The following is a 15,353-nucleotide window of genomic DNA, read 5'->3' on the forward strand; positions in this document are numbered from 1 at the left end:
GGTGGCAAGTTGCTAGCTTCACTGTGCCTCATTTTCTCTGCTTTAATTTCCTTTAATTCTTTTAATCTTATGGATTATGTGAAAAATTAGATAATGTCAAGAAGTTACTCTGAGACAGATACTGCAGAAGTTGAAGGACAAGTACATATAGCATTTCTCTATATATAAAGTTCAAAAAATGGATGGAAGATGAATGGATGAATAGAGATGGATGGATGGATGGATAGATAGATAGATAACTAGCTAGTTAGTTACTTTAGGGATACATCTGAATATGTCAATGCTAGAAGTAAAAGCAAAGAAGTGAGTATAACAAAATTTAGGATATTGTGGAATGGGTTAAGAGAAATATGAGAGGAACAAGCCCATGGAGCCACCAAGGTATTAGTAATGTTCCATTTCTTAAGTGGGGTATATATCAGGGTCCAATAAAAATTATTATTCTTTTAGCTGAAAGTATACTTTTTGTGTACTTTTATATATATTTTATAATAGAAAGTAATAGAATTTTCAGTTTCATGTACCATAAATTACATTGAGTTGAATTTAGAGTTTTCATTTTACTTACAGTATAACCTAGCTGTTGTAGTTCTTTTTAACTCAAGCAATTTCATGTATAGTCTCCCCTTTTTTTCCTCAGAACAACCCTGCTAAGGAGGTATTATCAATTGACAAATGAGTAAACTATTTATAAAGTGGCACTTTGATCTCTACCCAACAATGAAACCTTTGGAAAACAGTCTTTATAGAAGCTGAGAGATGTTAATATATTGCATGAGTTATGACCTATAATTGAATATTGCCTTTTTATCTGAACGATTTTAGTATATTCTAAAAGATTCTTCACCCTAAATGAGGCAGTGTTCTATGTATAGTCATATACATAGACATGACAGAAATACTGGGACTGATGTAGTACTGATGTAACCACACAGACTCTAACTTTTCTGTGTGGTTACATCTGGAATTGAATGTTTTCTCTTAGGGTATACTAGGTTTTTCATATTTCCTTTTTTGCATGCTTTCTACTATTTCAATTATAATGAATGTTTAGTAGTTCTTTTGACAGTAGGCTATACACGGCATTATGAAAAAAGGAACGTTAAGTGTAGAAGAAATTGAATGAGATAGCTTAAGTTGGAACCATCCTTTTGTTTAATCTGCTGCCAAGAAGTTCTGCTTAAGGGAAGAGAAAAAGGGCAAATACTTTTCTGTATTTGTGAAGTACTAGAATTGCTTTACCCTCTGTACTTGGCTAGCCAGTATTTTAATACTCTAAAAAAAGTTATTAGATAATGGAATAAGTCCTAAACAGTAAAGATCATCATAAAGAATTTTAAATTAAAGATGAAAGAAAGAGGCACCATGCAGAATAGGGATATACCTAAGATCACCCACTGGTTAAGCTGAGGACTCAGATTGCTTGAGTCCTGATTAGAAAAAGAATAAAATATTATATTGATTTTAATATCAAAAAGTATATGGCGGGGCTTCCCTGGTGGGGCTACTCTTCATTGCGGTGCACGGGCTTCTCATTGCGGTATCTTGTTGCAGAGCAGGGGCTCTAGGCGCACAGGCTTCAGTAGTTGTGGCTCACGGGCTTCAGTAGTTGTGGCTCACGGGCTCTAGAGCACAGGCTCAGTGGTTGTGGCATGTGGGCTCGTAGCCGTGGCTTGCGGGCTCTAGAACACAGGCTCAGTAGTTGTGGCACACTGGCTTTGTTGCTCCGCGGCATGTGGGATCTTCCCAGACCAGGGCTTGAACCCCTGTCCCGTGCATTGGCAGGCGGATTCTTAACCACTGTGCCACCAGGGAAGCCCCTATTGCTGATATTTTAAAGGATACAAATAAAACAGCCAGATGAAGAGATGCATAAGGCAAGTTATATGGGAAAGGACTCGAAGCCTCTGTGCCCTCTCCAAGTGCAGCACCTTCCCAGCCCCTTCATATATTCACCAATCCAGAAGCTCTCTGAATCTTCTCCTTTTGAGTATTTATGGAGGCTCCATTACATAGGCATGATTGATTAAATTACTGACCATTGGTGATTAATTCAACCTCCGGCTCCCCTTTCCTCCCTCCTCCCAAGAAGTCCAGGAGTGAGACTGAAGTTCTAACCCTCTAATCATGTGGTTGGTTTCCCTGACAACCAGCCCCCATCTGTAGAGGCTTTCAGAAAGTCACCTCATTAACCTAAACTCAGGTATGGTTGAAATGGGATTGTTATGAATTACAAAAGACTTTCCTTTCACCTTTTTGGCTCCTTGTCACTTAGGAAGTTCCAGGGAGCTCCTTTGTCACAAACAGTACAAAGATCTAATATACATATTTCTTATTATAAATCACAGTATCATAGAAGGAAGATGCAGATTTGCCTAAACTAAGTTCAGAAGGTGATTGTTCACCTCTCTGCTTCCATAAAATTGAACAGTCCTCCAGAACTACTGAATAGGGAAGTATTAATGGAATCTTACTCAGCCATAAAAAGAAATGGAGTTATTTGTAGAGAGGTGGATGGATCTAGAGTCTGTCATACAGAGTGAAGTAAGTCGGAAAGAGAAAAACAAATACCATATGCTAACACATATATATGGAATCTAAAAAAAAATGGTTCTGAAGAACCTAGGGGCAGGACAGGAATAAAGACGCAGACGTAGAGAATGGACTTGAGGACACAGGGAGGGGGAAGGGTAAGCTGGGACAAAGTGAGAGAGTGGCATTGACATATATACACTACCAAATGTAAAATAGCTAGTGGGAAGCAGCCGCATAGCACAAAGAGATCAGCTCGGTGCTTTGTGTCCACCTAGAGGGGTGGGATAGGGAGCGTGGGAGGGAGACGCAAGAGGGAGGGGATATGGGGATATATGTATAGCTGATTCACTTTGTTATACAGCAGAAACTACCACACCACTGTAAAGCAATTATACTCCAATAAAGATGTTAAAAACAAAATAGGGAAGTATTAACAAGAGCTTTTCATTATAAGTAAATAGAAACTATAAGAGGAACTCCTAAATATTGATGAAATAAAAGGGCAAACATTTCAGTGAATGTGCCACATATGAAGCTTATTTTACTAACATGGAAATATGTTATAAAGGATTAATAGTTAATTTTACTTATTTCCCCTCTTAACTATAAGACTGTTGTTTTCTGACTCAAATATTATTATGTGATTATGGCACAGAAAATCATATTTTTAAAATGCTTATAAAATAGTATGCAAAATCTTGGGACAGGGAGCTTTATTGCCTAGAAATAAAAATATCATGTTTATAAAATATTTGTGGGGAAATGTACGGATGTCTGCATTTTCCTTGGCACTGCAACAAAAAAATAAGATGAACTGATGGATAGAAAGGGAGATGAATAGATATGTGATAAAACAATGTTGTAAAATGATGATAGAATCTAGGTGGTAAAAAAATATATATATTATTTTCACTTTCCTGGATGTTTGAAAATTTGTATAATATATTGGAGGATAATATGTATTATGTTGGAGTCAATATTTACACTTAGAATTCAGAAAACAAAAGGTAGTCTTTTAGAAATGGCTCTTGGCTTATGAAAAATATATATGTTAGGCAAAAAGAAATTGTTAACCACTTTGACTTTTAAATGGCTTTTTAAATTTTACTTTTTACTAATGGAGCATACACAGTAAATAAAACAATTATATGAAACCAATTCAAAAAACAAAAATACTAAAACTGCTACCTACGAATATTTAGAGAATAAGACAGAATGATATACAGAGAAAAACTTCCTGGTCAGATCATCTATTTAATGGATAATATATTTAAAATATTTGTTTAAAGCCTGGTAGAGCTGGCAGGAAACTAAGGGAAACACTCAGAAGTTGAAATGACAAGGATGCTTGATTCCACAAGAATAAGCAAAGTCAAAGTTTGCCTTGAGGGCATCTGCTGGCACCTGGCAGTGAGGTGTTTGATTTATAAAGGCTGTGTACTCAGAGGGTTGGAGACAAAGCCTAGGGCTCAAGCAGAGTGGGAGACTGGATCAGAGATCCCCACATCAATCTAGGACCCTTGAAGGGCAACATCTTCCTTGAGAGAACTAAAAGGAAGGAAGGTATGAGATGCAAGAAGGAGTGGCGGACAAAAATAATGTTAAACTTGTGGGAACTTAAACAAAAATGGATCATGTAAAACATAACCACTAATGTCTAATGCAGGTGGTTAAATTAAGATTAGAATCCTGGACAATGACAACATATAAATCAGAAGAGAAGTGAAGAAGTTAAAGCATTCTAAGGTTCTTGACTTTTCAAGAGGAAGGTAGAGATACTTATTAATACCAGATTTTATTCAGTAAAAGATACACGGTAGAATTTCTAGGGTAATCACTGAAAGAATAGAAATAGAGTGTATACTTGTCAAACAAATAGAGTGAAAATGTTGGATAAGGAAAAAAAATTCAACCCCAAAGAAGGCAAGAATTGGGGGAGGGTGCAGCATGCAGGGGGAAGAAACATAAAAAAAGATGAAAAACAGAAAACACAATGAGGTAGTAGAAATGAATTTTAAAAATCAATAATCATTGTCAATTTAAGTAGGTTAAAATTTTCATTCGCAGAGATTGTTGAAACAGTTTTTTCTACGTTTTTACAAGAGACATCTAACACATAGAAAGTTTAAAAGCTAGAGAATGGAAAAAAATTATACTAAGTCAATACCAAAAGAGACCTAATAATGTTATATAAATAGTCTTTAAAGCAAAATCAGTAGTACAGATTAATAGAGATCAATATCAACAGAAGAATCAATTTACCAGTAAGATATAACAATTCTAAATGTGTATAATATAGCTTGAGTACACATAAAATAAAAATTGACAAATCCACTTTCATAGTTAGAAATTTTAATTCCCTTTGTGTGGTAACTGATAGATTAAGTGAACAAAGTATAATTAAGGAAATAGAGAATATGAACAGGCACTATTGTTAGAGCTAGAATATAGCAATGAACAAAACAGACACACACACAAAAATCCATGGCATCATAAAGTTTACAGTTAGTGAAGGAAACATTATGTAAATAAGTAGGTAGAATATATAGAATGTTAAGTAATGATGCATACCTTGAAGAAGAGCAAAGCAAGGACAGGAACTAGGGAGCATTGGGTGGTGAGGCCTCCCTAAGAAGGTGAAATATGAGTTAAATCCCAGCACTTTGGCTGGAGCAGTGAATGAGAGGCAGAATAATAAGAGCTTGGGTCAGAGGTCTAGCAGGTGGCTCGGTTATATCGGACTTTTGTTGGCTGTTGTAAGGAACTGGGATTTTTCTCTTGAATAATAGGGCAAGTCAGTAGATGATTTGGACCAACTAGTGAATGAATCACTCAGTTGCTATGTTGAGAATAGACCTTTGAAGGCCAAGAGCAAGGAGAGCATTTGGGAGGCTGTTGCAATAATTGAGTGAGAAATGGTGACCATTTAAAGCAGATTGGTAGTAAGAGGGATGAGGATAGAGTGCTTGGATTTTGGACATATTGAAGATTTGGCTAATAGCATTTGCTCACAGACTGGATGAAGCATATGATAGAAAGAGAAGGTAAGGATGACTTGAAGTGTTTGGATCTCAGCAACTGGAAAAATGGAGTTGCATTGAGAAGACCAGTAAAACTGCAGAAAGAATAGGTAGTGGGAAAAGGTCAAGAGATTGGTTTTGAACATGTTGAGTTTGAATGAGAAATTCAGAGGTAAGTTCTGAGGCAGAGTTATAAGGGAAATATATAGCTTTAAATGTTTGTATTAGAAAAGAAGAAAGGCTCAAAATTAAAGAACCATGCAATTTAAAACATTATTTATAATAGCCAAGATATGGAAGCAAACTAAGTGTCCACTGACAGATGAATGGGTAAAAAAGATGTGGTCTATATTAATACAATGGACTATTACTCAGTCATAAAAACGAATGAAATCTTGCCATTTGAAACAACATGGATGGACCTAGAGGGTATTATGGTAAGTGAAATAAGTCAGACAGAGAAAGACAAATACTGTATGATTTCACTTATATGTGGAACATAAAAACAAAACAAATGAACAAACAACAAAACAGAAACAGACTCATCGATTCGGAGAACAAACATGTGGTGGCCAGAGGGGAGATGAGTGGTGGGGATGAGTAAAATAGGTGAGGGAAAGTAAGAGGTACAGACTTCCAGTTACAAAATAAATGAGTCACAGGGATGAAATACACAGCATGAGGAATATAGTCAATAATATTATAATAACTTCATATGGTGACAGATTGTAACTAATTGCAGTGATCATTTTGTAATGTATAGAGATATCAAATCACTATAGCAATTATACTTCAATTTTTTTAAAAAAGCACCATGCAATTTAAGAAATTCAAAAAATATTAGCAAAATAAACCTACAAAAAGTAGAAGGAAGGAAATAATATATGCTCAGAAATTAATGTAACAAAAACTTATAAAAGAGGATTAATAAAGCTAAGCATTTGTTCTTTGACAAGATTGGTAAAACAGAAAATAATGAACAATATTAGGGATATACTAAAAGGGACCTAATGATAGACATGTCAGAGATTTTAAAAAATTAAAATAAAGGGAACACTATGAACAACAAACTTGAAAAATTAGGTGAAATGGAGAATTTCTTAGAAAAATAAAAATAACCAAAACTGAATGAAAAAAATAGAAGATCTGAATAGCTCTATAACCATTAATGAAATTAAATTAGTAATTAACATTTTTCCCACAAAGTAAGCCACAGTCCCAAGATGTTTTTAACAAATGAGGATCCATGACTATACTCACACAACTTTTTCTTCATTGTTTTTCTTTTAGCCGTTTTATCTTTTTCTTTTGCGGTAAGCGGGCCTCTCACTGTTGTGGCCTCTCCCGTTGCGGAGCACATGCTCCGGACGCGCAGGCTCAGCGGCCATGGCTCACGGGCCCAGCCGCTCCGCGGCATGTGGGATCTTCCCAGACCGGGGCACGAACCCGGGTCCCCTGCATCGGCAGGCGGACTCTCAACCACTGAGCCACCAGGGAAGCCCAAGCCATTTTTTCAAATGCATATTTATTTACATAGTTGTAATCATTGAGTACATGAAATTTTAAAGAAAGAAATCCTAAGAGTTGCTTCACTATGATGGCCTTCTAAGAGACTTTTACTTTCTTTGATATGGTCCTTAGATTTAAAGATTGTTTAACTCTAGAAAGTGACTCACACATATATGAACAGACCTTTGTTTAGGAAAAGGATCAAAGATCAAAAAGGGAAAATAAGCAGAAGGGAACAAGGACAAAACCTTAAGGCCTTTAACTGAAAGCAACTCGATAAATGTGCTTTTATAGACGAAGGAGCTTGTTTTCATGTGGGCCCAGTTAGGGCTGGTTGGGTATAGGGGCAGTTGAGATTCCCACCAGAGGGTGAGGGGCCTTCTACCATAATGATGATTTGAAAAAAAAGTTGTGATACTAATCAGTAAATTGGTAAACCAAACAAAATTTGTTGAGGATAGATGCAAATAACTTGAAGGCTGTTTCATGAACAAATTTGACACACTTGGCTCTTCTTCCTCAAGGTTCCCCTTTTGTAGTTAATCAAGGGTATGAGCCAGGGATGTGGCCCAAAGCATCCAAACTGTGTTGCATTTGGCAGTATGGCTTTCCTTTTCAGCATCACTTCCCTATATATGACTATACCAGTGAAATAAGTCCTTAGATTTTACTTGTATTGCTCACATTCTCTCTCAGATTTTTATGTCTAAAAATCAAAATGGGTAAAAACTGCATTGTTAAAAGGAAAATCATGATTATTTGAAAAGCCACCATAATAACCATTCTGTTTTATTGGAATTACTGTAATGGCCTTAAGAACTCTCTTTTGTCCAGTGTGAGAGAAATAGACTAGATTCGTCATAGAGGTGGAGTTAAGAATAGGGATAGTCTGCTTATTAGGCATCATATTGAATGGATGAATCTTAAGACTTTTTTCACTCTAGTCATTACTGTTTTCATTTGTGATGTACAAAATTTGCTTTCTGCCTAAATTTTAGTTGAGTTTTCTATTCAGAACTGCTTGTCATTCTCATTTTCTCTTGGATGTAACTTCCCACTGTCTTCTCTGTTACTCTTATTCAATGAGTAATTTACTGGGCTGGGGTAAAAGGCCACATTTATAAGTGAGTGAACTGTGTCTGCAGGCCTGACACTTCTGATCAAGACAGTTGTTGACCTCAAACCCCAGACTGGCCCCAAATGACGGCCTCCTCGTGCTTCTCGTCAGGATGTCTTACTCTCTTTAGTTTGGCAGATGAAAGGGATCTTTCACATTCACTGCATTAAATAAATGGCATTTATATAAAGGGATTTATTCACATTCACTGCATTAAATAAATGGCACCTAGCTGCAGTTGGTATGTACTAGAGACGAATATGGACATGTAACATGGACCATGTAACAAAGTTACAGCTACTTTTAAAAAAGCTGTGGCGTGAAGAGAGCCTTTACCAACGTGGCAAAAATCAAAGATGTCTTCTCAGATAGTGAAGGACATACATGGTATGCAACTTGTGGCTATTAAGAGAGTGATGATGATTCTTGGCTGTTGACACTCATGAAGACTTAAGTCTAGGAGAAATTCGGCTTTGTTAGAGACTGTAACCTGCTGAGGTCTGAAAAGAGAGATGCAGGGAAGATACAGTCAACAATTTATTAGGCAGATTGTTTACATCTGCAGGTCTCACAGCTCAAGGAAAGACCTTGATAGAGTATAAAAAATGAACCTCAATAAATAAGTTTCAGAATATGTCTACTTTTATGTGAAATGTTTGATAAAGGATAAAGGATAGACATAATGTTAATAATTCTTTTATGTGAAATGTTTGATAAAGGATAAATGTTTGATAAAGTTGATAAAGGATAGACATAATGTTAATAATTCTTTTTTATTGTATATTTAAACTTAACTCAAAAAACTATGAACAGATGTTATAACCTTATTTCTAATTATAGTAAGTATTCGCCCCCATCTGTCATCTTTTAAAGTAGACAGGATAAGTACCATTCACTTCCTATTTTTTTTAATTCCCCCCACTTCCCTTTCCTTCCCCACTGATAACCATGTTCAAATAATAAAATATTCAGCTTGCTGTAGATTCTGATTCTTATTAACTATCTCATAACATTTTATAGAAAGAGGTGCTTGGGTTTTGTCAGTACCTGGAGAAGGAGCATCTATCTAAATTTTAGGGAGGTAACAAATACTAGCTTTCCTTAGAAAGCTAGCATGTGGGCCTCAGCAGTGTTGAAATGGCTGGAAAAAAGACATTACTTTGGTGAAATGTTTAGTGAACACACTGATCACATGTGGTTGTTGCTCTGAGAGGATACGTATTTGTCTTTTAGTTCATAGGTTTTATAAATAAATGTTGTTTAAACCTAAAGTCCCCCATGAATTCAACTCTTTATCCACAGGACTGTACATTGTCATTATAGTTTAGAACAGTAAGCTACATTTTTTCCAAAATAAACTTTCTGATTGTATAAGTAATACATGATTTTCTTTCACAATATAATATCATTGCCTTCTTTTCATGTCAGTAAACATAGATCCACATCATGCATTATAGAGATGTACCACTATAATTTATTCAGCCATCCTCCTATCTATGGACATGGAATATTTCCAGATTTTTGCTACTATGAGCAATGCTGTAATAAATGTCATATTCACGTATATTCTCACACACACATACACACACACTTTTGTGCATTTATCTGATTATTTCCTGAGAATGAATTCCTGTAAGTGAAATTTCCAAGTCACAGTTATTCACATTTATAAGATCTTGATATATTTTTGTCAAATGTTCCTGTCACCATTTTTTCAAATTAGTCATCATATCCACAGTTGAAATAATCAATATCTTAAAGCACTGAAAATTAAATAGGTGAAATTTGGCACCTTGCTGCTTTAATTTTTGTTGTAGTAAATTCTTTCTTCTTATTTAAAATTTTTAAATAATAAACTTTATTGTTTAGAGCAATTAAGTTCATGGCAAAATCGAGAGGAAAGTGTAGAGATTTCCCATATACCCTCTCTCTCCAACCTGCTTTAATATTAATATCTTTTTTACTAATGGTTATTGCATACATTTCCCTATACACACACACACACACACACACACACAGACTATTTGTATTTTGTGAAAGGTTAAAAGCTAGGGGCTTTATAAATATGATCACATTTAATCCTCACATCATAGTATGTAAGCATATATTATTCTTATTTTATAGCTGAGGATATTCAGAGTGATTAAGTAACTTGTATAACAATTATATATAATATATGGCAGACCAGAATCCTAACTTGAGTCCATCTGACCTCAAAGTCCATGCTCTTCACCATTATACTAGAAACTGAATCACCTCGAGGTAAGGAGTTCCTGTTTTCTAGAGGTATTTGATAAAAGAGGAGATGTATACTGCTATAGAGGGACAGTGCAGTATAGAGGGAAGCAACTGAGAATTTTGAAGATGGGCATTCTTACCATTCCTTAACTTCAGTTTCTTGATTTGTATCAATAAATAAGGATAATCATGGTACCTACCACACTGGGATGTTATTAGAATTAATATAATAATCCCTATAATAGGAGCATGTGGTACAATCTGGCACATAATAAGGACCCATAAATGCTATTATTGATTATGGTGTTGTAGAGGTTTAATAAGATGAAGGTGGACTAAATGAACTTTTACAACAGTATTTCCCAACTTTTCCTCATTACTGCCACCTCGAGGAGAAAAAATACATTTTAACTAAATAAATTTAATTTCTTCCTAAAAAGATAAGTTAAAGTCTAAGTAATAAGATTTCTTAGGTAGAGGTAAACTTTGGAGGCCCACAGACTGTTGTAATACCCAAGATTTTTAAAATCTTTTTAAAGAAGTAAACTTTTGCCCTTGAAGGTGATATTGGTCTCATTGCGAATGCATGTTTTAGAAGGAAATGCCTCCATTTCAAATCAAACAAAATTCCAAATTGTCAAACTCATAGGAGAGTTATCCTAGGTTTGAGGGAGGAAATGGGACTAAATGAGGTTTCCTTGTAGTTTTATTTTTTTGTAGTTGTTTAAAATTAATTTACTGCTGTATAGTTGATTTGCAGTTTAATTTCATGTGTACAGTGTTATGATTCAATATTTTTATAGATTATACTCCATTTTAAAGATATTATAAAATAATGGCTATATTTCCCCATGCTGTATAATATATTCTTGTTGCTTATCTATTTTGTATATAGCAGTTTGTATCTCTTAATCCCATACACCTATTTTGCCCCTCCCATCTCCCCTTTCCCCACTGGTAACTACTAGTTTATTTTCTATATCTGAGTCTGTTTCTGTTTTTTTATATATATTCATTTCTTTTATTTTTTAGATTCTATATATAAGTGATAACATACAGTATTTGCCTTTCTCTGTCTGACTTCTTTCACTAAGCATACACTCTCTAGGTCCATCACATTGTTGCAAATTACAGAATTTCATTCTTTTTTATGGCTGAGTAATATTCCAGTGTGTGTGTGTGTGTGTGTGTGTGTGTGTGTACACCACATCTTTATCCATTCATCTGTTGACAGATAGTTGGGTTGCTTCCATATCTTGGCTATTGTAAATAACGCCGCTTTGAACATTGGGGTACATGTATCTCTTCAAATTAGTATTTAGGGTTGTTTTCCAGATATATACCTGAGAGTGGAATCACTGGATCATGTGGTAGTTCTCTTTTTAGTTTTTTGAGGAACCTCCATACTGTTTTCTGTAGTGGCAGCAACAATTTACATTCCCACCAAAAGTGTACACAAAAGTGTACCTTTCCTCCACATCCTTGCCAACTTGTTACTTTTGATGATAGCCATTCTGACAGGTGTGAGGTTATATATCATTGTGGTTTTGATTTTCATTTCTCTAATGATTAGTGACATTGAGCATCTTTTCATGTGCTTGTTAGCCATCTGTATGTATTCAGTTCAGTTTCTTTCATCAATGTCTTATAGTAAAAGTACAGGTCTTTAACCTCCTTAAGTAGATTTATTCCTAGATATTTTATTCTTTTTCATGCAATGGTAAATGGGATTGTTTTCTTAATTTCTCTTTCTAATAGTTCATTGTTAGTGTATAGAAATGCAAAACATTTCTGTATATATATATATATTTTTTGTGGTACGCGGGCCTCTCACTGCTGTGGCCTCTCCCGTTGCGGAGCACAGGCTCTGGACGCACAAGCTCAGCAGCCATGGCTCACGGGCCCAGCCGCTCTGTGGCATGTAGGATCTTCCCGGACCGGGGCACGAACCCGTGTCCCCTGCATCGGCAGGCGGACTCTCAACCACTGCGCCACCAGGGAAGCCCTGTATATTAATTTTGTATCCAGCAACTTTACCAAATTCATTGTTTGGCTCTACTAGTTGTCAGGTGGAGACTTTAGGGTTTTCTATATATAGTTTCATGTCAACTGCAAATAGTGAGTTTTACTTCTTCCCTTCCAAATCTGAATGCCTTTTCTTTGTTTTTTTCATCTCTGATTGCTGTGGCTAGGACTTCCAATCCTATGTTAAATTGAAGTGGTGAGAGCGAGCATCCCCTGTCCTGATTTTAGAGGAAAGGCTCTCACCTTTTCATCACAGAGTATGATGTTAGCTGTGGGTATATCATATACTGCCTTTGTTGAGATTTGTTCTCTCAGTGTTGATGAGAGTTTTTATCATATATGAATGTTGAATTTTATCAAATGCTTTTTCCACATCCATTGAGATGATCATTTGATTTTTATTCTTCCTTTTGTTAATGTAGTATCAATCACATTGATTTGTGAAAATTGAACCATCCTTGCATATCTGGAATAAATCCTACTTGATCATGGTGTGTGATCCTTTTTATATATTGTTGGATTCAGTTTGCTGATATTTTGTTGAGAATTTTTGCATCTATCTTCATCAGCGATATTGGCCTGTAATTTTCTTTTTTTGCTGTGTCTTTGTTTAGGGATCAGGGTAATGCTGGCCTTGTAGAATGGATTTGGGACTGTTTGCTCCTCTTCAGTTTTTTGGAATAGTTTGAGAAGGATAGGTATTAGCTCTTCTTTACATGTTCAGTAGAATTCCCCTGTGAAGTTGCCTTGTCTTGGATTTTTGTTTGATGGAAGTTTTTATTTTAATTACAAATTCACTTTCTCTACTAGTTATCGTTTTGTTCTTTCAGATTGTTTGTTTCTTCCTGATTCAGGCTTGGCAGGTTGTATGTTTCCAGAAATTTGTCTATTTTTTCTAAGTTGTCCAATTTGTTGGCATGTAGCTGTTCATTGTATTCTCTTATTTTTTTTTTTTTGTATCCCTGTTGTGTTGGTTATTATTTCTCCTTCTTGATTTCTTAGTTTGTTTATTTGGGTTTTATCTCTTTTCTTCTAGATGAGCCTGGCTAAATGGTTTATCAATTTTGTTTATCTTTTCAAAAAGACAGCTCTTCATTTCATTGATCTTTTCCATTGTTTTTTTCCCCCCCATTTTATGTATTTCCTCTCTGATCTTTATTATTTCCTTCCTCTGCTGACTTTTGGCTTCATTTGTTCTTCTTTTTCTAATTCTTTTAGATGGTAGGTTAGGTTGTTGGTTTGAGATTTTTCTTGTTTCTTGAGGTGGGCCGGTATCACTTTAAACTTCCCTCTTAGAACTCCTTTTGCTGCATCCCATAGATTTTGGAAAGTTGTATTTCCATTTTCATTTGTCTTGTATTTTCTGATTTCCTGTTTCATGTCTTCATTGACCTATTGGCTTTTTAGTAGCATGATGTTTAGTCTCCATGTGTTTGTGCTTTTCCCTTTTTCTTTCTGTAACTGAGTTCTAGTTTAATACCTTGTTGTCAGAAAAAATGCATGATAAAATTTATGTCTTAAATTTATTGAGACTTATTTTTTGGCCTAGCATGTGATCTGTTGTGGAGAATGTTCCATGTGCACTTGAAAAGAATGTGTATTCCACTGATTTTGGATGGAATGTCTTGTAAATATTAAGTTCAACTGGTTTAAAATGTCATTTAAGACCACTTTTGCCTTATTAATTATCTCTCTGAGTGATCTGTCCATTGATGTATGTGGGGTGATAAAATCCCCTACTATTATTGTATTATTGTCAATTTCTCCCTTTATGTGTACTAATATTTGCTGTATATATTTATGTGCTCCTGTATTGGGTACATATATGTTGAGTGTCATATACTGTTCTTATATTGATCCCTTTATCATTATATAATGCCTTATTTTGTCTTTTGTTATAGACTTTGTTTTAAAGTCTATTTTGTCTGATATGAGTATTTCTACCCCGCTTTCTTCTTTTTTTCACGTGCATGAAATATCTTTTCCCATCCTCTCACTTTGTCTATGTGTGTCATTAGCTCTAACGTGAGTCTCTTGTAAGCAGCATATAAATGGGTCTTGGGTTTTTTTTTTAATCTGATCAGTCACCCTTGTCTTTTGATTGGAGCATTTAGTCCATTGACTTTAAAGTAATTATTGATAGGTATGTATTTATTGCCACTTTATTATTGTGTTCTGGTTGTTTTTGTAGTTCTGTTCATTTCTTCTTATTTTTGTTTCTTCCCTTGTGGTTTGATGCTTTTATTTCTTGGTATAGTTCTTTTCCTTTCAAGTATTTTGTGTATCTTTTGTAGGTTTTTGACTTGTTGTTACATGAGTTTCATATATGTTCACCCAAAATTATATCTACTTGTTTTAAACTGGTAGCCATTTAAGTTCAAACACATTCTAGAACATTTACATTTTTTCTCCACTCCCCTACATTTTACATCTTTATGCTTATCCCATAACTGTTTACTATAGTTATAGTTGCTTTCATAATTTTTTGTCTTTTAATCTACTTACTGGCTTATTTAAGTGATCTTCAGTCCTTACTATATATCTGCCTTTCGTAGTGGGATCCCTTTTCCTATATATTCATACTTCCTTTCCATTTAGAAAAGACCCTTCAACATTTCTTTTAGGGTGGGTTTAGTATTGATGGATTCTTTTAGTTTTTGCTTGTCTGAATATTTCTTTCTCTCTCCTAAGATTCTAAATGATAATCTTGCTGGGTAGTGTATCCTAGGTTGCAGGTTTTTCTCTTTCAGCACTTTAAATATATCATGCCATGCCCTTCTGTCCTCCAAAGTTTCTGCAGAAAAATCAGCTGATAACCTTATGGGGCTTCCCTTGTGTATGACTCTTTGTTTTACTCTTGCTACCTTTTGAGTCATCTCTTTAACTTTTGCCATTTTAATTATGATATG

At 35.1% G+C, this 15,353-nt stretch overlaps 1 protein-coding gene across 9 annotated transcripts in view; it reads left to right on the plus strand.

Annotated features, from left to right (window-relative positions):
- The window catches only part of WDPCP (WD repeat containing planar cell polarity effector), a 270,466-nt gene that overhangs the window by 162,481 nt on the left and 92,632 nt on the right, over positions 1–15,353 (plus strand). The window contains exon 13 of one of the 9 annotated variants that reach the window (XM_079940328.1): positions 8,210–8,520. The exons of the other annotated variants lie outside the window; for them this stretch is intronic. Coding sequence (XP_079796454.1) covers positions 8,210–8,240 — 31 coding nt within the window. The 3' untranslated portion in view covers positions 8,241–8,520. Of the gene's footprint in view, positions 1–8,209; positions 8,521–15,353 lie in introns of those variants that run through there. 9 annotated transcript variants of the gene reach the window in all.

This window comes from Stenella coeruleoalba, assembly GCF_951394435.1.
Source record: "Stenella coeruleoalba genome assembly, chromosome: 13".
Taxonomy (NCBI): Eukaryota; Metazoa; Chordata; class Mammalia; order Artiodactyla; family Delphinidae; genus Stenella; species Stenella coeruleoalba.